General features: G+C 45.1%; 1 protein-coding gene across 3 annotated transcripts in view; it reads left to right on the top strand.

The window, feature by feature from the left end:
- FOXK1 (forkhead box K1) overlaps positions 1–23,520 on the top strand; it is a 77,842-nt gene that overhangs the window by 39,047 nt on the left and 15,275 nt on the right. For all 3 annotated transcript variants that reach the window (XM_033963875.1, XM_033963877.1, XM_033963878.1), the window contains exons 3-6: positions 6,881–7,037; positions 7,757–7,903; positions 7,990–8,183; positions 14,735–14,901. In XM_033963875.1, coding sequence (XP_033819766.1) covers positions 6,881–7,037; positions 7,757–7,903; positions 7,990–8,183; positions 14,735–14,901 — 665 coding nt within the window. The remainder of the gene's footprint in view (positions 1–6,880; positions 7,038–7,756; positions 7,904–7,989; positions 8,184–14,734; positions 14,902–23,520) is intronic.

The following is a 23,520-nucleotide window of genomic DNA, read 5'->3' as shown; positions in this document are numbered from 1 at the left end:
GTCTTGTCAATCCAACCTGATAAGCTTCTTTGACTAGGTAACAAAAAAGCTGGATGAGGGTGAGTCCCTGGATATTGTGTATTTGGACTTTAGCAAGGCTTTTGATAGTGTTCCACACCGTAGGTTATTAAACAAGATGAACTCACTAGGACTAGGTAAAACACTGACAGCATGGGTACAAGACTGGCTTAGCGGCAGACTTCAAAGAGTAATGGTGAACGGTATTCCCTCAAAAACATCAAAAGTGACCAGCGGAGTGCCACAGGGTTCGGTCTTGGGTCCGATGCTATTTAATATCTTTGTTATGGATCTAACTCAGGGACTTCAAGGCAGAATTACATTATTTGCTGATGATGCTAAACTATGCAACATTGTGGGCAAGAGCAGCAGAGCCTGGTGACGCAACCAGGCCCAACACTATGGAGCAGGACCTGCTTTTGTTGGAACAATGGTCCAGTACTTGGCAACTAAACTTTAATGCCAAAAAATGTAAAGTGATGCATCTTGGGAGCAGAAACCCATGCAGAACATACACCTTGAACGGCGAAAACTTAGCAAGAACCACTGCAGAAAGGGACTTGGGAGTTCTCATCCTGGAAGATATGAAAGCTGCCAATCAGGTGGAGAAAGCTTCAGCAAAGGCAAGACAAATGCTGGGTTGCATCAGGAGGTGCTTTATCAGCCGGAAGCCTGAAGTCATACTACCGCTGTACAGATCCATGGTGAGACCTCACCTGGAGTACTGTGTCCAGTTTTGGAGACCACATTATCGAAAGGATGTGAAGAGAATGGAGTCGATCCAGAGAATGGCCACTAGGATGGTCTCATGACTTAAAGACATTCCATATGAAGAACGTCTGACCAGTCTACACTTATATTCTCTCGAGGAGCGCAGAGAAAGGGGGGACATGATAGAAACATTCAAATACATCACAGGTCGAATTGAGGTGGAGGAAGAAATCTTTTTTCTTACAGGTCACACGGCGACAAGAGGGCATCCACTAAAGCTTAAGGGGGGAAGATTTCATAGTGACACCAGGAAATACTTCTTCACTGAACGGGTGATTGATCGATGGAATAAACTTCCACGCCAGGTGGTCGAGGTCAGTAGTGTATCAGACTTCAAAAGTCGATGGGACAAACAGGTGGGAGTATTACAAAGTTATGCATGAAAGAGGGGTACACCAGGGAGGGAGGGTTCTTAAGTGGGCAGACTTGTTGGGCCGCCGGCCCTCTTCTGCCATCATACTCTATGTTTCTAAGTTGTAGTTCTAAAAGGGTTTCAGCTGGTAAACATTATAAGATTGGAGGAAGCAGAACTTACATGTAAAAATTCCAGCTGAATTTACTATTCAGAGAGTTCTAACATTCTTTTAAACTACATTTTAAATATTTTAATAGGTTTTAACTTATGTCCACATTTATAATTAATAATTTTAAAGGTTTTAAATTATATTTTTAATTAGAATAATAAAATATCATAATATAATCATTGGTTCTTTCCTTGATTTAACATTCAATAACAATATGGTAACATTAAATACATATTCATCTATTTCTCTTAATGAGATTCAATTATCATTAAAAACACATTTTTCTTTCATCATCTTTGAGAAGTTGAGAAGTGTATGTGTTTTTTTAATTGTGATTTCCTAATTCTATTCTAGAGCAACTTTGTCGTGAGGTATCTATTTTTTGCCACCAATGTTTGGTTTTATTTGGACATCTCATTAAAAGTTTGATATAGCTTGCTCTTTGAATCAAGGGGTTATGTTAACAAATCTAATCAGGAGTGGAAAATATATTTTGTGGGCTGACTGCCAGTAGTTTTTCTTCCTTTTCCTGAGAAGAGATTTGTTTGTTTTTAACTCTTTTGTTTGAGTGATTGTGGTTCTTGGAGGCACAGTTGTTAACATCACAGAGGGGTTGAGGAGTAGAGGGTAGAATTTCATGTTGAAAAATTCAGCAAAGATCCATAACTGACTTATTATAATGCTTCATCTTGTATGTTTTATTTTTTAACCAATAAAAATGTAAATTGGAAGAAAGATCTCAATCCTGCCAGGAAAAATGGGCATAAAAGTGTACCATGTTACTGTGCAAGGTTGGGGACACTTACCTAAATAACTTGTTCTTTATTCATACTTTTTGAATATGTCAGTAATTGTTTTTTTCCTTGTTTGAAAATAGTTTCTTGTGTAGATCAGTGGAAAATAAAACAAATGCATTTTGAATTGTATAGATAATGTGAAAAGTCTTGCAGGGTAGTGTATATTTTAGCACAAGTTTGAAACTTGTGAGCAGCGACAACAGTGTTGTGGTTGAAAGCTTGATTGATGCTGCTGTTCAGAAGATTCAAATTTGCACCAATTTAGACCATTTCTGCACGGGTCCTTCATGAAGAGTTAACAGCACCTGAGAAATAGAAACAGAAATGCATTTCCTTCTGAATCAGAGTAGAGGAGTGGCCTAGTGGTTAGAGCTACTGCCTCAGCACCCTGAAGTTGCAGTTTGATCTCAGTGCTGATCCTTGTGACCCTGGGTAAGTCACTTAACCTTCCATTGTCCTGGATATCATAGTTAGATTGTGAGCTCACTGGAACAGATACTTAAGAGTACCTGTTCAATGTAAACCACTCTGATTGGCTCAAAATCGTGATTTGAGCCAATCAGGGCCTTAGGCCCCTCCCACTGCATCCCAAAATGCTTTGGGATGGGGAAGGCCCGTCATTCTGAGCACGCAATCCTATAGACAGGAAGGAGTGGGTTTCCCTCCTACCAATTTGTAATCTGAAGGTACGGGGGTTGTTGGGGGATGTGGGGAGATGTCTGGGGGGGGGGGGAGGAAGGGTATAGGATATTGGTGTGAGGGAGGGAGAGAGATTTTTTTTCTCCCTGCCGATTCAGCTGATCCTTGCAAGGGAATCCACATCAGCTGAGCCAGCAGGGCTGCACTAAAACCAGCTGAACTAATGGGGATTCCCCTGCTCTGATCAGACAAGATAGTTGGGTCCGTCTGCAAAACTTGCTTTTGTGCATTTTTCAGGTGGACGTTTTAATTTTTGAAAATGGTCAAAAAAGATAGACATACTAAGGACCAAAATATCTACATAGGTCATTTTCAAAAATAAAAGATGGCTGTTTTGAAAATAGACATTTTCTCTACCATATTTCATATGTCCAAATTAGACTTAAATGTCCTGTTGAAAATGCCCCTCTACATATTATCTTGGTATCTTCTCCTCTTGTCTGCCGTCTGTAAAGAGCAAACATTACATTGTCCCGTTTCCTTTGATTTGCAGCATAAATGATTTCTAGCAGTTAAATCTATACATGTTGCAAATTGTTATTCCAGCTTCTCCATATTTATGCTTTGTTTTAGGGAGGGCATAAATGCTTGGCCTCGTAGTCAATCTAGAAAAAAAGTTGGCAAAGGCTGTGGCAAACTAGCAGGGTAGGCCTCTTGAGGAATGCCTACAAGGAAACAGCCAGGCTTGGAAAACCAGTGCTGGGGCCAGCTGCCTTTTGAGATTTGTTTTCATCAGCTCAGCTCTGTGGCCCCTCCCTATTCTACCACCATCCCCTCCCCTCCCGGGCTGACTTTCCTAATTTGGCATGTGTTTGTCTTGCTTTTCTCTAATTGGCTAGTAGAAATGGGTTGTGGCTTGGACTGGAGGACAAAGTGGAAGGTTAGTTTTCTTTTTGGAAATGTTTATTTACTGTGTTTCTCCTCAGCCTTTTGCACTGAGCATGCCTAACTCTGGGCTGTCCTCTCTGACCCTGCTTTTCTTCTTAAGTTGTCCTTTTTGTATTGCTGCAGTTTCTACTGTGCACGTTTTGTGTATTTCCTTTCCAAGAAAAGCACCACCTTGGAGAGCAGAAGAGAGGAAAGCAAATTTTGTAATTCAAGCCGAATGTCCCTGATCTGCCCAGCAAACTGCCTGGCACCCTGCCCATACTAGGAAGGAGGGGGATGTTGATACTGTTTCATTTCCCAAAACACTACTGTTGAAAGTAGACATTTGTTTTCTGGAAAGGTAGGGGGGTAGTGGTCAGCATCTATGTAAACTTTTGGAAGCATATATGAACTTCTTAAAACATAACAATACTGTTTTAAGGCACCGTTCTTTTTTTGTGGAGGAATAAATTATAGTGCATTTGGAAGATTAATCCATTTTACTAACTAATCCTAGTAAATCATAGAAAAATGCTCTATTTTTGTATTTGGGGCTAGAAACTGCCTTCTAGTTTGAGAGCATTATATATGTAGAATGTTAAGAATTATCAGGACAAGAATTGAAAACAAAGATGAGAACGTAATGATGCCTTTGTATTGCTCCATGGTACGGCCACACCTCAAATACTGTGTGCAGTTTTGGTCTCCTTACCTCTGAAAAGATATAGTAGAATTAGAAAAGGTTCAGAGAAAGGTGACAAAAATGATAAAGGGGACAGGACAGCTTATCTATGAGGAAAGTATAAAACTGCTAGGGCTCTTTAGCCTGGAAAAGACAATTGAGGGGGAGATATGATAGAGGTGTATAAAAAATACTGAGTGCAGGTAAATGTTAATCACTTGTTTGCTCTTTCCAAAAATGCTAGGACTAGGGGGCATGTATTGAAACTACTAAGTAGTAGATTTAAAGCAAAACAAAGAAAATATTTCTTCACTCAACATGTATTTAAACTCTGGAACTCGTTGCCAGAGAATATACGGAAAGCAGTTAGCTTAGCAGGGTTTAAAAAAGGTTTGGCTAATTACATTACATTTCGTGATTTCTATTCCGCCGTTACCTTGCGGTTCAAGGCGGATTACACAAGGAGAAATCTGGCCATTTCCAGAGGAATTAGAGAGTAGAGAAGGTTGATACAGAAAGTTGAGGTGGTTCTTGTGGCATTAGATTGTATTGGAGAGTAGAGATGGTTCTTTTGGTGTTAGGTTGATTTCAGGGATTTGTTGGGTAGTATGGTTTTTTGAATAGTATTTTTTAAAATTTCTTTTCTGATACCCTAAAAGAAAAATTCATAAGCCATTGTTAAGAAGGTTTTGGGGAAAAATCTACAGTTTATTTCTAGGATAAACAGCATAAAATCTGTTTTACTCTTTTATCCATAGATAAGCAGGCAGTATATTCTCATGTGTGGGTGATGTCATCCGTGGAGCCCCAGTACGGACAGTGAAAAGTGTAGAACCACTTTAAGCTTTAACAAGCTTTAAAACTGCCCACATAGGGCATGCATGAGTGCCTTCCCACCCGACGCCAGCTCGTGAGGTCGTCAGCTTCTTGTTTTCCGCAGAGTGAAGAATATGTATCTCTTGTTTCTCCGTCAAGTTGCCTTCCCATTTATTTTTCATATAAATCTTTTTCAAGTATTTCAAGTTTCTTCATTCTGTTCTACTACTTTTCTTTTAAAAACAAGCAAAGTAGAAAGGAAAATACATTTTGGACTTTCTTCAGACTTCTTTCAGCAGCCTTCACACATTTCCATCTTGACTTCCTCCGTGATCATCGATGGATTTTCGGCCTTGTTTCTACTTCACCCCGGCTTGCTTTCTCTGACTGTATCTGACATTGGGGCTATAGATTTGAACAGAGGTGTCAAATGTTGGTCCTTGAGGGCCACAATCCAGTTGGGTTTTCAGGATTTCCTCAATAAATATGCATGAGATCTATTTGCATGCGCTGCTTTAATTGTATGCTAATAAATCTCATGCATATTCATTGGGGAAATCCTGAAAATCCGACTGGATTGTGGCCCTCAAGGACTGACATTTGACACCCCTGGATTAGAAGAAATCAAACACTATTGATTAATGTCAAAAGTTTTTTCTTCTCTTGTTTCTTTATTTCCACATAAAGGTCTGAAGTTGGACTTCAGCAAATGGGAGGTACCGGTAGACATTGATACTTACATCGTTGGCATATTAGCATCGAGTCTATTTGATGCATGCCTTTCTGTAACTGATGTTTCAACTATGTCGATGCAGATGCCCTGCCAATTAAGCATCGAGTCCATTTGATGCATGGCTTTCTGGCGATACGGGCTGTCATTTCTGAAGCGCATAAAATCTGTTTTATTCTTTTTTGGGGATCTTGTTAGGTACTTGTGACCTGATTTGACTACTGTTGGAATTAGGATACTGGGCTTGATGGGCCTTTGGTCTGTCCTAGTATGACAACTCTTATATTCTTATCCTGATAGGGGAGCAGAGTCCATTAACTTGCAGTGGGTCATCCATTGGTTTTGGTAGAGTAACTCCAAAGAAAGTTGTAGTTCTAAAAGGGTTTCAGCTGGTAAACACTGTAAGATTGGAGGAAGCAGAACTTGCATGTAAACATTCCTGTCTGCATAAATGGTTAGGTCTCTTAGTTCTGTTCTAATTAAACATTTAGATAAATTAAAGAACTTGGTCCAAGAAGCAGAATCTTCAGTGTTAGAATCAATATGAAAAAAATAGAGGGATGTTACAGCAAATCCAAAACAAATGCTTGTTACAAATCCTGTATTTTAGGATAGTGCATCCATTTTTTGCCTATGCTAAAAAAACAAAAATGGCTGGTACTCATAAAGTATAACTATATACCGGCAGAAAAGCATAATATACAAAACATGAAATAGTTCTGGATTATTGTCCTGCTCTTAATAGGCTCTGAAATGCGTTTTAATGGTCTGTTGGAGTATAAGACAATAGAAGTAATGCATGGCTATGTGTATCTTTGCCAAGATAAGTAGAATTACATGATACATAAATCATTCCTTGCCTTGAAGGGCATGGTCAGAGTCAGATCCAAATAAGTTATTCATGAGTCTAACGAAAAGTTAAAGTATCCATGATATGCAGTTAACTTGGTCTTTTCCTCTTTTTATTTTTTGGCAGTGTTCCAAACTCCTGCCCAGCCAGTCCCCGTGGTGCAGGGTCCTCAGGATATCGCTTCAGTCGAAACATTGCCTCAGACTTGCAACTGGCTGCAGAATATGCAGCAAAAGCTGCATCAGAGCAGCAAGGAGATACATCTGGAGGCGACAGCCCAAAGGTAAAGGAAAGATGACTGTGAATGAGTTTAGCTGATTGTCTTCAGAAGTCAGCCTTTCTGATTTTTCAACTCCCAGATTTGAGAGACAGAGTTGAAATAGTAACGTAGCTATAGAATAGGTCTATTGCTTTAATTAAGTTGAAGCAGATATCTTATTTTTCTGAGTGCAGAAGTTTCCTCTGACCTCCTTAACAAATGTTTACTGTCCTCAGAGCTGAAACAAAAGTAGTCAGTTCTCTAGGTGAATCTTTAATCTTATTATCCACCCCCCACCCAAGATTTTGATAATTAAACTCAAACCTATAAAACATCTTATAAAAATGTATGTTAAAGTTATGTGCTGATGGTTCTTGGAGATTGTATGGCTGTTTTGTAGTACAAGCTCTTCTAACAGTTCTCCAGTGTATTTTGTCTTCACCCACATTTGTTGATCTTAACCTAATACCTTAGGACCCCTGAGGAAGATGGTTATGTTGAAACACGGCCCATGTCAGGCCCATACTTTTCAAGTCTCTGGATTTTGAAGATTGTATACACATTTATATCCAAGCATTAACTCAATAAATCCCGGTATTATAAACATCAGTTCCATGGTCTCTTTTTTTGTTTGGAGGGTGGGGCTTTTTGGTTATCCCCAAGAGTCTGCCATCCCTAGTCTTACCTAATGTTGAGCCAATCCTGACTGCCCTGTGGTTTTTCTTTTCTTCACTTTTCTGTAGGATGAAACAAAGCCACCCTATTCATATGCTCAGCTAATAGTACAGGCTATCTCTTCAGCTCAGGATAGACAATTAACACTAAGTGGAATCTATGCACATATCACCAAGAATTATCCTTATTACAGGACAGCTGACAAAGGCTGGCAGGTAAGAATATTTTCAAACTATATAGGAAGTGGAGGCCTACCCAACATGTCTGTGTAATAATCAGTTTAGGTCTCTTTCTCTTGCAGAACTCCATCCGGCACAACCTATCCTTGAATCGCTACTTTATCAAAGTTCCGCGTTCCCAAGAAGAGCCTGGAAAAGGTTCCTTCTGGCGTATTGACCCTGCATCAGAAGTGAAATTAGTGGAGCAGGCCTTCCGCAAACGGAGACAGAGGGGGGTGTCCTGCTTTCGGACCCCTTTCGGACCACTTTCCTCTAGGTAAAAGCAACTTGTATGCACGGTTACAGACTTTAAAAAAAAAAAAGAGGAAGTCACAAGGAACCTTATTCTGTTGTTTTGTAACTAAGGCTATTGTATCATTACTTAACCTATATATGGAAAGGAATATGTATGAAAACAGAAAGTACCATAGGCTGTATGTACAGATTGCTATAAAAAGAATACCTTGAAGTTTTATGAAGAGACTTGAAATATATGGGAACATTCTAAGCAGAGACTCAAGGACAGACGCATAATACATCCAAAGGAATTATAATGCTTGAGATCTTAAAATCAGCCTATTTATTCATCTGTAAGTAGCTGGTCCCCGGTGAACCTCTTTGAATGGTGAGGATTTGATAGGGTACATAACTTTCTGCATTTATAAGTTCCAAATATGTCAGAGGGGTGGGTGGGTGTATGTATATACCATTATCCACTTAGTGTTCATTCTTCTCAGATGTTTCCCGCCTTGGAGGGGGTGCTAAGAAATTAGTCACAGTGCACAGTGATGTATAATTGAAACAACAGTTTAACTGTCTAAGATTAGGACAACTTAATTTGTATACTACCTTCTAGCTCGGCCGCACCGCGCACGCGCGAGTGCCTTCCCGCCCGACAGAGGCGCGCGGTCCCTCAGTTTCTTAGTTTCCGCGGAGCTAAGAAGACGCGTTTTTTTCAACGGCTGTTGAAACTTTTTTCTATTGCCTTCCCGCTCGCGTAAACTTTGGCTATTGGCCTTATTTGGTTTCTTTTCTTTTTTGTAAAAAAAAAAAAATAATAATTTTCTTTTCTTTTTCTTAATTTGATTTTCCCCGGCGGGGCCTTCTGCCACCATCGAAGCCTCGGCCTTCGATTTGGCGGAAGCCGTTTTTCCTTTCATGCCCCCTCAACCGGTTTTAAAAAGTGCCAGCGGTGTGCTAGGCCTATATCTCTCACGGACCCACACAACTGGTGCTTACAGTGTTTGGGTCCTGAGCATCAGGCCTCTACTTGCACCCGCTGTGCTACTCTAAAAAAACGGACATTAAAAAATCGCCAAATACAGCAGCGATTATTATTCGGTGCCGAGATGTCCGACCCCGTTCCTTCGACTCCGGCTTCGGCACCGATTCAGTCGGCACCCTCGTCTTCGACGCCACGTGATTCCACACCGGCGTCTCAACAGTCAGGTAAGCCGGCTAAGAAGCCTTCCCCGCTGGAACGTCTTCCGGCCTCGAGTGCAGTGAGTCCAATCCTGCCGCCTGTAAGACGCCAGCGGAAGCGCTCCGCCCCTATAGAGGTGAGTCCCTCGACATCGGGCTCCTCATCTCCGGGGCGTCGAGCGGCACCGCAGGTACCGCAGAAGAAAAAAGCGGTACCGGTGCCATCCCTTGATGACCGTATTACGGCCATCCTTCAGGCGCAGCTTAAGGAGCAATTAGAACGACTCCTTCCTGCTATCATGACACCGAACCTTCCGGTGCCGGCCCGCACCGAGCTATCGGTACCGGTTGTGGAACAACCCGTATCGATACCGATTGTGGAACCCGTTTTACCCGCTTCCACTGTTTCGGTACCGCATCACCTAACCTCATCGGTATCGATGCCAGTCCTTGCACCGGAGCCGAGAGCTCACCATCAATCGGTACAGACTTCGGCACCGGTGCGACCGATAACATCTCCTGACTCGGTATCGATGAGGTCGGGTAAGTCGGTGCGCAAGACCCGACACTTACAAACGTCGACACCTGAGTCTCGGGATCATTCTTCCCATGTCAGAGACCCTGATCTGTGGGGAGACTCAGAGGAACCCTTTCTTTCTGAAGGCGAATGTTCCTCAGAGGAGGAGGATTCGGCTGTCCCTGACCCATCCTCCAAACAGGTCACTTCCTCTTTCTCCTGTTTTTTGAAGAGATGTGTGAATCCTTGTCCATTCCTTTGGAGGCTGAATCCAAAAAGTCTAAAGCTTTTTTGGATGCCCTTGATTTTGATCAGCCTCCAAAGGAATTTTTGAAACTTCCCCTTCATGACATCTTGAGGGAAACTTTCTATAAGAATTTAGAGACTCCTTTAACTGTCCCAGGGGCCCCACGTAAACTGGATTCTCTATAAAAGTAATTCCCATTCCTGGATTCGACAAACCTCAACTTCCACACGAATCCTTATTTGTCGAATCCACCCTTAAAAAGACTTCAGGAGCCAGTGTATATGCATCTGTCCCTCCTGGCAGAGAAGGAAGGGCCATGGATAAATTTGGTAAGAGGCTCTACCAAAATGCTATGTTAGCAAATAGGGCTAGTAATTATGCTTTTCATTTCTCTTTTTATTTAAAGCATCTCCTTACCACCATGGCTTCTTTCGAAAAATATCTTCCTTCACGAAAGCATCAACCTTTTCATACCTGCTTGTCGTCTCTTTTCCAACTACGTAAGTTTATGGTTAGATCCATATATGACACCTTTGAACTTACATCCAGAGCGACAGCAATGTCGGTGGCTATGCGCCGTTTGGCCTGGCTTCGGGTATCCGAGCTTGATGTTAACCATCAAGATCGGTTAGCCAACGCCCCGTGCCTAGGGGATGAGCTCTTTGGGGATTCCATGGACTCAACCACACAAAAGCTCTCTGCTCATGAGACGCGCTGGGATACCCTGCTTAAAAATAAAAAGAAGCCTCCTCTGCCAAAACCATATAGACAGCAGTCGGCCTATCAACGCCGCTTTACAGCTCGTCCATTACCTGCCACTGCTCAGCAACCCAGGCGTCAGAGGCAACAACAACGTCAGCCTCCCAGACAGCAGCAGCAGCAACAATCTGTGAAACAACCTCCTCAGCAGAAGTCACAGCCCTTTTGACTTCATTCTCCACAGTATAGCCAGTATCCCTATTCCTGCTCTCCTGCCTCAGCCCATAGGAGGTCGACTTTCTCTGTTCCTCAGCCGGTGGGAAGTAATCACTTCGGACCAATGGGTCCTCAACATCATCCACCACGGCTACTCTCTCAACTTTCAGACTCTTCCACCTCAAAGCCTGCCAAAAGAGTCTGCTTTACACAGTCCTCAATCTGCCCTCCTTATTCAGGAAGTCCAATCCCTACTCCTTCTGAACGCTATAGAAGAAGTTCCTCTAGATCAAAGAGGGCAGGGATTCTACTCCCGTTATTTTCTAGTCCCCAAAACAACAGGAGATCTCAGACCAATTTTAGATCTTCGTGATCTCAACAAACATCTGGTAAAAGAAAAATTCAAAATGCTTTCTTTAGCCATCCTTTATCCTCTTCTAAATCAAAACGACTGGCTATGCTCCCTCGATCTCAAAGAGGCTTACACTCACATACCGATCAATGTAACCTCAAGACCATATCTCCGATTCATGATCAATCATTGTCATTACCAATACAAGGTGCTGCCCTTCGGTCTAGCCTCATCTCCAAGGGTATTCACCAAGTGTCTCATTGTGGTAGCGGCATTTTTACGCTCTCACCACCTTCATGTATTTCCTTACCTGGACGACTGGTTGATCAAAGCCACATCCGCTCAAGCAGTTCTCCTGGCCACCAACCAAACCATCCAGTTTCTACGAATTTTGGGGTTCGAGATCAATCTACCCAAATCTCATCTCATCCCTACTCAAAGACTTCAATTCATTGGAGCGATCCTGGATACACTCCTCATGAGAGCTTTCCTACCATCCAATCGTCTTCAGACCCTTCAGTCTCTATGTCAGCAGGTACTTTCACTGCCTTCCATCTCAGCCAGGCAAATGATGGTACTCTTGGGGCACATGGCATCTACAGTTCATGTCACGCCCCTCGCACGTCTTCACCTGCGCACTCCTCAATGGACCCTTGCTACTCAGTGGTCCCAAGCGACGGATCCTTGCTCACGACACATATCTGTGACATCATCTCTCGTCAGTCTCTTCAATGGTGGTTGGTATCCTCAAATCTATCCAGAGGTCTTCTGTTCCATCAGCCTCCTCACCAACTAGTCATCACCACCGACGCCTCTCTGTATGCATGGGGAGCGCACTTGAACGAGTTCCAGACTCAAGGTCTTTGGTCAGCCCAGGAAAAGAAGCATCAAATCAATTTCCTGGAACTCAGAGCGATGTTTTATGCCCTCAAGGCCTTCCAACATCTTCTCTTTCCTCAGGTTCTTCTGTTATGCACAGACAATCAGGTTGCGATGTACTACATCAACAAACAGGGTGGGACAGGCTCTCGCCTTTTATGCCAAGAAGCCCAAAAGATCTGGAATTGGGCCATAGATCACCATCTCTTCCTGAAAGCTATCTACATTCAAGGAGCACAGAATTCTTTAGCGGACAAACTCAGCAGAATTCTCCAGCCTCACGAGTGGACACTCGATCCTGTAACTCTGCAGTCTATCTTCACTCAATGGGGCACTCCTCAGATAGACCTCTTTGCAGCTCCTCACAATCACCAGCTGCCCCTCTTCTGCTCCAGACTTTACTCTCCTCACCGTCTGGCAGCGGATGCTTTTCTCCTAGACTGGTCGAATCTGTTCCTGTACGCCTTCCCTCCGCTGCCTCTAATGTTGAGAACCTTATTCAAGCTCAAGAGGGAACGAGCCACAATGATTCTGATTGCTCCGAGGTGGCCCAGGCAACATTGGTTCTCCCTTCTACTTCAACTCAGTTCCAGGGAACCTTTTCTTCTTCGTTTCCTTCTCTGCTTACGCAACAGCAGGAAACCCTTCTACATCCCAACCTCCAGTCTCTGCACCTGACAGCTTGGTATCTCTCGGGCTGACATCTCATGATACTCTTTTATCTCAGCCTGTTCGTTCCATTCTCAATGCCTCCAGGAAACCAACCACTCTGCAATGTTACCATCAGAAGTGGATGAGATTTTCCTCCTGGTGTCTTCTTCATCATCTTGATCCAACTTCTCTGGCAGTGGAGACATTGTTGGATTATTTGCTTTCTTTGTCTGACTCTGGCCTTAAGTCCTCTTCCATCAGAGTCCACCTCAGTGCCATTGCAGCTTTTCATGAGCCAGTCCATGGAAAACTTCTCTCAGCTCATCCCCTGGTATCCAGGTTCATGCGAGGGCTTTTCAATGTGAAACCACCTCTTAAAGCCCCTCCTGTTATCTGGGATCTCAATGTGGTTCTTTCCGCCTTAATGAAGCCTCCATTTGAACCTTTGGCTACCTCTCCTTTCAAGTTTCTCACTTGGAAAGTACTTTTCCTTATTGCTCTTACCTCTGCCAGGAGGGTCAGTGAGCTTCATGCACTGGTCGCAGATCCACCTTTTACGGTTTTTCACCATGACAAGGTGGTTTTGCGTACACATCCAAATTTCTCCCTAAGGTTGTTTCTGAATTCCATCTCAACCAATCCATTGTTCTACCTGTTTTCTTTCCAAAACCTCATTCTCATTCTGGAGAACAAGCTTTACATACTTTGGATTGTAAAAGGGCTCTGGCTTACTATCTAGAGCGTACGAAACCCCACAGATCAGTTCCTCAACTTTTTCTGTCCTTTGATCCAAATAAAATGGGACGTCCCGTTTCTAAACGTACGTTGTCTAATTGGCTGGCAGCGTGCATTTCATTCTGTTATGCTCAGGAAGACATGTCAACACTACCGTTTCTTCAGTGGTACTGTAAATATGTAGCTTTTCTGCACAAATCTACTCTATTACTAATTCACCTTGAACAAACCATTTCTTCCAGGCCTCAGCTCTACAAGGGTTCTACCCTCCAATATAGCTCCAGTCCTGTACCACCAAACTGCTTTTTCAGTATTAGGTGGCAGTGGCATTCTCATCTTGTGGCAAGCCCCCAATTTCCCTGAACCCCTGGGTAACAATCTGCTGCCCTGACACTTGCATACAGTAGCCTCTGTTTTCCTGTTCTGGTTCTAAGGTAGGAGTCCTCAACCCATCTCTCTGGGCACACCTAGTCAGTTAAGTTTTCAGGAGTTCCATAATGAATTTGCATGTGCTGGATTTGCCTTCCTGGAATAAGAGGGCATAGGATGAAGTTAAGAGGTGATAGGCTTCGGAGTAATCTAAGGAAATACTTTTTTACAGAAAGGGTTGTAGATGCATGGAATAGTCTCCCGGAAGAGGTGGTGGAGACAGAGACTGTGTCTGAATTTAAGAGCTCCTGGGATAGGCACTTGGGATCTCTCGGAGAGAGAAAGAGATAATAGTTACTGCAGATGGGCAGACTAGATGGGCCATTTGGCCTTTATCTGCCATCATGTTTCTATGTTAATTGTGGGTATCTTTAAAATGTGTGAAGCTAGATGTGTCCCAAGGACTGTACCAGGAGCCCCAGTTCTAAGGGCATCACCCTCACAGGCTCTGCAGCTCTTTCCTGATAAGAGCTGAATCCTGCTTGGGAGGGCCCTCCTCTTAACTGTTGCCACTCTCTTTATACCCACCCTATCGCCATCCCTGTCCTGGTACTGGTAATACTTTTTTTCCACCACCTGCTCCCTGAGTTGTTTTTTTTTTTTTTAATAAAAGGCCATTGAGTATGTATGTTTGCTTTTTTGTGCTGAAATGTTCATGCTGTATTTTTTTATGCTTTTCAGGAGTGCTCCTGCCTCACCAACCCATCCAGGTCTGATGTCCCCTCATTCTAGTGGCTTACAGACACCCGAGTGCCTATCTCGTGAAGGCTCACCTGTTCAGCATGACCATGATTTTGGATCAAAGCTAGCATCTGTCCCAGAGTATCGGTATTCTCAGAGTGCACCTGGTAAATATCTTTCATTTTGCAAGAGAAATGTGGTGCAATGGTGTTAAATCCAGTCAGAGTTGTCGAGTTCAGTTTTGATAAATATTTTCACAAACTATACTGACATCATAACTCTTTTCTGACTTCATAGGAAAATTCTTACTCTTGGTACTGACATTGTTCAGGCAGGAAGAGTTGTATGCAGTGGCACTGTTACACTGGGAAAGAGGAAAGGTAGGCCCTAAGCAATTGGGCCTAATTTCGTCCCCCTTACCTCTGAGATAGGATGCCATTAGGAAAGGGGGGAAGGGTTTTGGAAAACAATTTTTGGAAATTTAAGCCCTGATTGAACCATTTTAAGCATGGGAGAACTCAAAACATCTATACCCCAAACTTTAAACCATACCATACCAACTCTTGTATCCCGCAAATGTCAGCTAGGAATCATTGTGGCTTACATGATATTAGAATTGCTACAGAGAAATAGATATTATATAGAAATTGCAGGGACTGCATGGGAATGGGTCAATGCATTGAGAAAAAAAGGTGAGTTTTCAATGCTTTCCGGAATTGGAAGTATGTGGGTTTTTGTCAAAAGCTGCCTGAGAGGTTGTTCCAGATTCTGGACCCCTGAAACTCGAAGGTGGTCTCAAAGAGAGCCTTCCTTCTAACATGGCGAGTGGAGGGGGGGGGGGGGTGATAGTTTACATTGTTGGGATTGTCCTTGAGTTGTGGAAGGATAGTGTGATTTTGGATGGCAGATGTGAGACCTGCTGTGTTTTTGCTGTATATAGCCTTATATACCATGCATGTTAACTTGAATTGGACCTTGCTTCTGACTGGTAACCAATATAATTACTTAAAGAGAGGTGTTACCTGCTCATATTTGGTTTTGCGTAAGATTAGTCTTGCCGCTTTATTTTGGAACAATTATAGTCTCTTAAGGTCTATCTTTATAATTACTTATAAAACACTTTTATAGAGCATCTTTTGTATTTGTGGGGTTTTACAAGACAATTCAAAAATTGATTCATAAAATAAAAATATAAAATAGCACATGTAATTACTATTTATCTGTTTTATATTAGACTGACAATAGGCTATTTAAATTGATACACACAACATAGTGATTGGGATGCTAGGTAGGTGATCAAAGTGCAGTTAAATTTGTCACTGGAAGGAGAACATTGAAACAGAAAACTAATGGAGAGGAAGTGACATCTGCCTGAGAAATGACCATTCTGTAAGAACTCCATGTGAGTGTTTTAGCAAAACCCTGCCTTTAGAAAACGAGAAATGGCTTGATCCCAATTTCTGCATGGGATCCAATTGGGTTTTTTTCCTACTTCTTTATTATTTTCAATACTTAAGTGTAACGGTAAATACAACATTTTATACTCAAATATCACACTTAATATTCTTATAGTATCCATTACAGAAGTAATACCCCCTCCCCCCTAAACAATCACAATGCCCATGCATAAAATATCTATAATCATCCATATCAATTATTCAAAATTCATTAACCTATCAACCCCCCACCTCCCCCCTCCCGGATGTGCATATTTAAAGGGAAAATACTATTTAAACGTTACAATATTTTGTTAATGGTTCCCAAATTCCATTTCTGAATGGCCAATGTCCTTTCCATTTTATACATATGACAGTGAATTCCATCAAAAACTATAATTAAGCCTTTTCCAATTCTTCCAATTGCTCGTAATTTGTGGTATGGCGACTCCTGTCATTATTAATAAAAGCCTGTTCTTAGATGATATTTGGCTTTTAGCCCTCATTGACATACCAAATAATACAGTATCATAAAACAATGCCACTGGATTTTCCAACAAGCAACTAATTTGGCCCCATATTGATTTCCAAAATGCCAAAATTAAATTAAATTAAATTGGGATCCAATTGTTAATAGGAACTATGTCTACAAGGAAGGCCTTTGAGGCATTCTGATCAATGTATGACAACTGAGCCACAGTGAGTAGCAAAAACAGTTGGAAAATGGTAGCGTCATATGCATTGGAGATATCAGATCTGAATCAGAGTCCGAAGTAGACAATGTAAGTGATGATCAGTTAATGTAGAACTCTGACATGAAAAGAGGACCTTAAAAAGTGGATTACGGAGGTCTGAAAAGACATTGTGATAATTTGGCCAGACATCAAGAAAGTCATAGCCAATATCCATAGAGAAATGGGATCAGCCTTCTGGAAGTTTTACCTGCTATGGGCAAGAGGAAAGGAAGGAACCCAGGGAGAAATCCAGTCTTGGGTCCTATTGATTCTTCTGTTGCATGAGCAGAGACTTGAATGGAAGGATCTGTAGGCAGCAGCTTGGAGCATGGGAGATCCCAATGCTTCATTGGAGCATGTCATATCCAAGAGGTCCCCCACTGCAACCCCAGGCGCAAAGATCACCTAAGTCTGCATTCTCTGTGCCATGAAAAGAAGGTGTGACTGGTGCAGAGGGGGGAGTGAAAGTGATTGAAATGGCTTTGTTAGCACAATTTGTCTGGAAGAGAGGTGACTAATCAGGGTGGCAGGGTGAAAGCTCATTATCCCAGGACAAGCAGGCAGCATATTCTTAACACATGGGTGACGTCACCGACGGAGCCCTCGGTACGGACCTTTTTAACTAGAAGTTTCTAGTTGGCCGCACCGCGCGTGCGCGAGTGCCTTCCCGCCCGACGGAGGAGTGCGTGGTCCCCAGTTTCTTCGTTTCCGCGGAGCGAAGAAGACGCGTGTGTTTTTTCAACGGCCGTTGAAACCACTTTTTTGCCTTCCCGCTCGCGCTTTTTTCCCTATTTTTTCTTCTTTTGCCTTCGGGTTTCTTTTTCCTTTGATTTGTAAAAAAAAAAAAAAAAACTTTGCTTTTTTTCCCCTTTTTTTTCCGATTTGCCCCGGCGGGGCCTGTTGCCATTATACAGGCCTCGGGGTTCGATTTTGCGGAGGCTGTTTTCCCCTTCATGCCCCCGCAGGTCGGTTTTAAAAAGTGCCAGCGGTGTGCACGCCCGATCTCCCTCACTGACCCACACAATTGGTGTTTGCAGTGTTTGGGTCCGGAGCATCGGGCGGACTCCTGCACCCGCTGTGCCACTCTTAAAAAGAGAACACTCAAAAACCGAAGAATTCAACAAACTCTTTTGTTCGGCACCGGGTCGGCGATGGACTCCTCGACATCGACAGCGGTACCACAGAAATCGGCACCGTCTTCTTCGACACCGCCCGACCCCGCATCGGCGTCTCTGGCGCCAGGTAAGCCGGCTAAGAAGCCTCCCTCTTCCCTCGAGTGCCCTCCAACTACGGTGGCGACACCGACCTTGCCGGCCTTGCGCCGACCCCGCAAGCGCTCCGCCCCGATCTCGGTGAGTGCCTTGTCATCGGCCTCCTCATCACCGGGGCGTGGAGCGGCATCTAAGGAACCGAAGCAAAAGAAAGCGGTTCCGATGCCACCCCTAGACGACCGTATTTCGGCCATCTTAAAAGTTCAACTCCAGGAACAGTTACAGCGACAGCTCGAGCACCTGTTGCCCACTATCCTGGCACCGCTCCTTCCGGTACCAGACCGGCCCGAGCCCCGTACCGAACCCCCGGTATCCACCCCTTCGGTACCTATCAACACCTCCATGCCGATTCTTTCGGCTGAGCAACTTCATACCCATCCGGTGGTTCACTCCCATACCACGACGGATCCTCCTCGGCACCAGGCAGAGCGTCATACTTCCCGGGACCGGGATCGACGCCGGTCCTCCTCTCCTGGTACCGTTTCGGTGCGCTCTGGAAAATCTTTATCCAAGACTCGCCATACCGCACCTTCCACCCCGGTGTCTCGACATGCACCAGAGGTCCGGGACCCTGACTTATGGGAGGAATCCCCTCCCGGTACCGAGGAGGATCCCTCCTCATCTGATGAGGACCCGTCGGCACCCGATGCCACCTCCAAACCGGAGCAGTCCTCCTTTTCGAAATTTCTAAGGGAGATGTCTGCAGCCCTATCCCTTCCTCTAGAATCTGACTCAAAAAAGTCTCAAGCCTTCCTGGAGGCTTTAGATTTTGAACAACCTCCTAAAGAGTTCCTCAAGCTTCCCGTGCATGACATCCTACGGGAGACTTTTTACAAAAACTGGGAGAATCCCCTTACGGTACCGGGGACCCCCCGTAAACTGGACAACCTCTATCGTGTCATCCCTATCCCAGGGTTCGACAAGTCTCAATTGCCCCATGAGTCCCTTCTTGTTGAATCCACCTTAAAAAAGACTCAGGGCTCCAGTGTCTATGCCTCTACCCCTCCTGGCAGAGAGGGTAAGACCATGGACAAGTTTGGCAAGAGGCTCTACCAGAATGCCATGCTGGCCAACAGGGCGAACAACTATTCATTCCATTTTTCTTTCTATATGAAACATTTGGTCCAACAGCTGTCCGCCCTCCAAAAGTACCTGCCAGAGCGCAAGGTCCCACTGTTCCAACAGCACATCTCTGGCCTTCTTCAATTGCGCAAGTTTATGGTCCGCTCGATATACGACTCATTCGAGCTCACCTCCCGTGCCTCTGCCATGGCCGTAGCCATGCGCCGCCTGGCCTGGCTGAGAGTCTCCGACCTGGACATCAACCACCAGGATCGTCTAGCCAACGCCCCCTGTCTCGGGGATGAACTGTTTGGAGAGTCACTGGATTCCACCACCCAGAAACTCTCCGCCCATGAAACCAGGTGGGACACCCTGATCAAACCAAAGAAGAAGGCTCCGCCTGCCCGTCCTTATCGACCTCAGTCGTCTTATCAGCGCAGGTTCTCAGCCAGGCCACTCAATCCGCCTCCTCAACAACCTCGGCGGCCCCGTCAACAACAGCACCATTCCCAGGCTCGTTCTCAGACCACTCAACCCTCCAAGCCTCTTCAGCCTGCCAAGCAGTCTCAGCCCTTTTGACTCTTCTCTCCAGGGCATAGCCAGTCTTCCACCTTCGCTACCTCTTCCACAACCAATCGGAGGTCGTCTCACCATATTCTCCAGCCGTTGGGAGGTCATCACATCGGACCAGTGGGTCCTCAACATCATCCGCCACGGCTACTCTCTCAACTTCCAGACTCTTCCATCAGACAACCCTCCCGTAGAGTCTGCTTCTCACTCATCTCAAACCCCCCTCCTCCTGAGGGAGGTTCAATCCCTCCTCCTTCTCAATGCCATCGAAGAAGTACCTCCAGATCAATGGGGTCAGGGATTCTACTCCCGCTACTTCCTGGTACCCAAAAAGACGGGAGACCTCCGTCCAATTCTCGATCTCAGGGACCTCAACAAGTGTCTGGTAAAGGAGAAGTTCAGAATGCTCTCCCTTGCCACACTCTACCCTCTTCTTTCTCAGAACGACTGGCTATGTTCCCTGGACCTCAAAGAGGCCTACACTCACATCTCCATCAATCCGACTTCTCGCCGCTATCTGCGGTTCCAAGTACTGCACCGCCACTATCAGTACAAGGTGCTACCGTTTGGCCTCGCTTCCTCACCCAGAGTCTTCACCAAATGCCTCATAGTAGTTGCGGCCTTCCTCAGGTCTCACAACCTCCAGGTGTTCCCCTACTTGGACGATTGGTTGGTGAAAGCACCTTCATCTCAACTTGTGCTACAGGCTACTCATCACACCATCTCTCTCCTCCACCTCCTGGGGTTCGAGATCAACTACCCCAAGTCGCACTTACTTCCCACCCAGCGACTTCAATTCATCGGAGCTGTTCTGGACACCACTCTAATGAGGGCTTTTCTTCCCTCCGATCGTCAGTGGACTCTGCTCCACCTCTGTCGTCAGGTGCTCCAACACTCCTCCATTCCTGCTCGACAAATGATGGTCCTCCTGGGACACATGGCCTCGACAGTACATGTCCTTCCTCTGGCACGTCTCCACCTCCGCACGCCTCAATGGACTCTCGCCAACCAATGGTCTCAGACTACGGATCTTCTTTCTCATCCCATCTCTGTGACATCGTCTCTTCAGCAATCTCTCCAATGGTGGTTGAACTCCTCAAATCTTTCCAGGGGTCTGCTCTTTCATCTGCCCCCTCACACTATGACCATCACCACGGATGCGTCCCCCTATGCGTGGGGAGCTCACCTAGGAGATCTACGCACCCAGGGTCTTTGGACCCCACAGGAGCGTCGACATCACATCAATTTCCTGGAACTCAGAGCCATGTTCTACGCCCTCAAGGCTTTCCAACATCTTCTTTGCCCTCAGGTTCTCCTCCTGTGCACAGACAATCAAGTCGCCATGTACTACATAAACAAGCAAGGCGGCACCGGATCTCACCCCCTTTGTTTGGAGGCTCTACGCATCTGGACCTGGGCCACGGACCGCAATCTCTTCCTCAGGGCGGTCTATATCCAGGGCGAACAGAACTCCCTGGCCGACAATCTCAGCCGCATCCTTCAACCTCATGAGTGGACGTTGGACCCTCCGACTCTACTCTCCATCTTTGCTCGATGGGGCACTCCGCAGGTGGACCTCTTTGCAGCACCTCACAATCATCAGCTGCCCCTCTTCTGCTCCAGACTCTTCTCTCCTCACCGTCTGGCCCCGGATGCATTCCTGCTCGATTGGAGGGATCGATTCCTGTATGCCTTCCCTCCACTTCCTCTGATGTTGCGGACCTTGTCCAAGCTCCGCAAGGACAACGCCACCATGATTCTCATCGCCCCTCGGTGGCCTCGTCAACACTGGTTCTCCCTCCTGCTTCAACTCAGCTCCAGGGAGCCCATTCCTCTTCCTGTGTTTCCTACTCTACTTACACAGCAGCATCAGTCTCTACTGCATCCCAATCTGTCTTCCCTCCACCTGACAGCTTGGTTTCTCTCGGGCTGACCTCTCCAGAGAATCTATCTCAACCTGTCCGCCTCATTTTGGACGCCTCCAGGAGACCGGCCACCCTCCTATGTTACCATCAGAAGTGGACCAGATTCTCCTCGTGGTGTCTCCGGCATCATCATGAACCCACCTCTCTAGCGGTGGAACTTGTATTGGATTATCTGCTCTCGCTGTCCAATGCTGGCCTCAAGTCTACCTCCATCAGAGTCCACCTCAGTGCCATCACTGCGTTTCATGAGCCTATTCTCGGAAAACCCCTCACGGCTCATCCTCTGGTTTCCAGATTTATGAGAGGTCTCTTCAATATCAAACCGCCTCTCAAGCCTCCTCCTGTCGTCTGGGACCTGAATGTGGTTCTATCAGCACTCATGAAACCTCCGTTTGAGCCTCTTGCCACAACTTCGCTCAGGCTTCTTACCTGGAAGGTGCTTTTCCTAATTGCCATCACCTCTGCCAGGAGAGTTAGCGAACTGCATGCACTGGTTGCTGACCCACCGTTCACTGTTTTTCACCATGACAAGGTTGTTCTGCGTACCCACCCTAAATTCCTTCCCAAGGTGGTCTCGGCTTTTCACCTCAACCAGTCCATTGTGTTGCCCGTCTTCTTCCCTAAACCTCACTCGCATCCTGGGGAACAGGCGTTGCACACGCTGGATTGTAAGCGTGCCCTTGCTTACTACCTTGATCGTACCAGAGCTCACCGAACATCCCCTCAGCTATTTTTGTCTTTCGATCCCAACCGTTTGGGTCGTCCTGTCTCCAAACGGACACTTTCAAATTGGCTTGCTGCCTGTATTGCATTCTGCTATGCTCGGGCCGGTCTCTCACTGGAAGGAGCTGTCACGGCCCACAGAGTCCGAGCTATGGCTGCTTCTGTAGCTTTCCTCCGTTCCACGCCCATCGAGGAAATCTGCAAGGCAGCCACTTGGTCCTCAGTTCACACGTTCACTACTCACTACTGTCTGGATGCGTTCTCCAGACGGGATGGACACTTCGGCCAATCTGTGTTACAAAATTTATTTTCATAATGGCCAACCATCCCCCCTCCCTCTTTGTTAGCTTGGAGGTCACCCATGTGTTAAGAATATGCTGCCTGCTTGTCCTGGGATAAAGCACAGTTACTTACCGTAACAGGTGTTATCCAGGGACAGCAGGCAGATATTCTTACGTCCCACCCACCTCCCCGGGTTGGCTTCTTAGCTGGCTTATCCTAACTGGGGACCACGCACTCCTCCGTCGGGCGGGAAGGCACTCGCGCACGCGCGGTGCGGCCAACTAGAAACTTCTAGTTAAAAAGGTCCGTACCGAGGGCTCCGTCGGTGACGTCACCCATGTGTTAAGAATATCTGCCTGCTGTCCCTGGATAACACCTGTTACGGTAAGTAACTGTGCTTTTCGGAGTTTACTCTTGAAAATATCTGGCAGACTACTGCTGATTTAGAGAAAGTTTATGGTTCCCTGGGTGAATAATTTATCTCAATGGGTTACTTGCTCTTTGAAATAATTTGGATCACTTCTGATATTCCATGATAAATTGTGGCTCTGGTGGTTGAATCTGAGAATCTGATTCCTTTAAACAGATACATAGTACATTGATTAAAGTTCTTGGAAATTGAAGAACTAATGTTGAAAGTTTGGAAACTAGTAATACAAGGAGTAGGAATCCCAGATTCTTGAATTTTTCACAGGTTGCAAAAATTACACCAAGGGATGTGTTGCAGAGAGATTTGAAGGAAATGCTAGATATTTCATCTGAAAGACTTCCCTCATATCAAAA

This window comes from Geotrypetes seraphini, chromosome 11 (genome assembly GCF_902459505.1).
Source record: "Geotrypetes seraphini chromosome 11, aGeoSer1.1, whole genome shotgun sequence".
NCBI classification, from domain to species: domain Eukaryota; kingdom Metazoa; phylum Chordata; class Amphibia; order Gymnophiona; family Dermophiidae; genus Geotrypetes; species Geotrypetes seraphini.
Note: the sequence above shows the minus strand (reverse complement) of the source record. Positions and strands in the feature narration are given on the sequence as shown.